Source organism: Culicoides brevitarsis, chromosome 3, assembly GCF_036172545.1.
Source record: "Culicoides brevitarsis isolate CSIRO-B50_1 chromosome 3, AGI_CSIRO_Cbre_v1, whole genome shotgun sequence".
Taxonomy (NCBI): domain Eukaryota; kingdom Metazoa; phylum Arthropoda; class Insecta; order Diptera; family Ceratopogonidae; genus Culicoides; species Culicoides brevitarsis.
In genome coordinates, this window is record NC_087087.1 from 3,774,323 (window position 1) to 3,776,926 (window position 2,604).

General features: G+C 33.9%; 1 protein-coding gene across 1 annotated transcript; it reads right to left on the minus strand.

Annotated features, from left to right (window-relative positions):
- Positions 1–642: 642 nt before the first annotated feature.
- On the minus strand, positions 643–2,262 carry LOC134833652 (protein hunchback). Its single transcript, XM_063848052.1, has one exon. The coding sequence runs from the start codon at positions 2,260–2,262 to the stop codon at positions 643–645; it is 1,620 nt and encodes a 539-aa protein (XP_063704122.1).
- Positions 2,263–2,604: the final 342 nt, after the last annotated feature.

A 2,604-nucleotide genomic window follows, 5' to 3' on the forward strand; every position in this document is an offset into this window, starting at 1 on the left:
TAAATAAAACAAAAAATTCATTAATTTTATTCAAAATTAAATTTATTAAAAAAAATTTTTTTAAATTAAATAATTATTTTAAAATATTTAATTTAAAAATAAAAAAAAATAAATTTAAAATTAAATTAAGTAAAAAATAAAAATTAAAAAAAAATTTTAATTTAATTAAAAAAAAATTATTTTAATTTAAATTTAATTTAATTAAAAAATAAAATTATTTAATTAAATTTTAAATTAATAAAAAAAATGTTAAAAAATGACAAGAATTTTTTTTTTCTTAAATTTTATCAGTCTTTTATCGCTATGAATTCATAAAAAGGGCAAAATATATCGACTAGCGGATATTTTTTCTGTATTTCTTTAGTAGTACATAAACTCCTAAGACTTAAATTTGTACAAGAATATTGTTTCGGTTTCCGTTGTATATATTTCGTTATCGATTTTAATCTAATAAAAAATGGCTTCGATTCCCCTTCGAGCGCGTTTTTTTATGCTTCTACAAAAATATTCTTCGCAAAATGGCGCCCTCCCTAAATTTATACAATTTTTTGTGTGTCTCTGCAAAAAAAAAAACGCAAAAGTGCGTGTGCGCAGTCCATTTTTTAGCCGTCCCATGACACGTAAAAAAAATTATTTTTTTTTTTACGTATGCGAACTACGAGCAATGTGCAAGAAGAAGGAAACTCTGTCGTCGCACTTTTCCCCGCACATGTTGCATTTGAAAACATCGTTGTAGCCATGGTAACCCATGTGAATAGTATAAAGAACGTCATCTCGGAACGAAATATCACAAAATTTACATTCGAAGGATTTTTTCGGGTCCACGGATGTCGATTGTACTTGCGATTCGGGCGTTTCTGTGCGCGTTACGGGACTTTGGGGCTCATTTTCGTTCGACGATGCCGACGAAGGGCGTTCCATTTCGTGATCTGCCTTGGGAATGATGCTCGGGAGCTTGAAGGCGCGTCCCTTGCGACGATTTTTGCCAACGGGAGTGACATGAAGGTCTTGAGATGCGGTCGGGGCTTCGTCATTTTTGGTCGGAGTCTTATTCTGCGTCAAATTTAGGGCGAAATCATCACTTTCGGCGACATTTTTGGGCGATTGGGGGAAATTCGGGGAGAGTTGTGATGCCATAGCTTGTTGTTGAGCTGCCAACATTTGTAAATTGAGGTTCAGGTATGGAAAGAGGGATGGATTTTGTGATTGGAACATGTTTGCCAAGGCACTCGGCAACATCGATGGCATCATTTCGGGCTTGGGAGCACTTTTGGGTGTCGTTTCTTCGTGATTTTCCTCAATTTTCATCCTTTTTGCGACATTCAAGACTTCCAAATCGGCTTTTGTTTGGTTAGCTTTCGTTTTTGGCCCGCGACGCGTCCCGTAAACGTCAATTATGGGCAAGGGATTTGGAGTTCCGTCTTGATTTAAGACGACATCCGGTTTGTGGGTGTATTTCCGAAGATGCAACTTCAAGCTGTGACAATATTTGGTCGCGTAATTGCAATCCGCGCATCGATACTGAAAAACTGCCGAATGTGACTTCAGATGCGAATTCAACATTGACTTGTTCACGCAGCTGTAATTGCATGAGGGACATTGAAACGGCTTCGAACGTTGATGATTCCGTAAATGGTACTCCAAATGATGCTTATATTCCGTCACGAAGGGACATTTTGGGCAAGTCAACATTTTTTCGGGTTTAATGTGAGATTTTGTGTGTTCCCAAAAACTTAGCTTCGTTACCGCGACAAATCCGCACTGTTTGCATTTATGCGTCTTAACTTTCCCATGAGAATTTACCTTCGGGACTTTTGAATCTAAATCCGCATTATCTGAACTCACGATCGAATGATTGTCATCAAAGGACTCGCCGCATTCTGAGTCGTCTTTTTCCGGGGTGAAATCATTTTTTGGCGATTTTGGCGGCGTAACGTCGATTGGAGGTGTATGTGTGGGCGTTAAAGAGCTCGAGACGCCCGGATATGTCGATAATGGGGTCGTTGGGCGATCATTTTGGGCATTTCTTTGGGTAGGAAGCAAAATATTTGGATATCCGGGCGGCGTGAGAGGATTAAAGCCAAGCGGATGGAATGCGTGATGAGCAGCAAGAGCATTTCCCGTGGCTTCCATGAACATTTTCGAGTCGAAATGTGTGTTGGGGGATTCAGTTTCGCTTTCGGGGAGCTCCTGTTTGATGGGCATGTTGTAGAAATTTTCGTATGAAGTTGCTGTGGATGTCATCATTGTCGTATCCCACATTACAATCTGAAAAAAAATTAAAATAAATTATTAATTAATTATTTTTATTAAAATTATTTTTTTTTTTTAATTTTAAATAATTTTTAATATTTTTGTAAAATTTTTATTTTTTTAATTTTAAAATAAAATTTTTTAATATTTTTGTATTTTTTTTTATTTTTTTAAATAATTTTTAATTTTTTGTTAAATTTTTATTTTAAATGATTTTCAATATTTTTGTAAAAATTTTTTTTTTTTTTAATTTTATTTTAAATAATTTTTAATATTTTTGTGAAGTTTTTTATTTTAAATATTTTTATTATTTTTTAAATTTTATTTTAAATAATTTTTAATATTTTTGTA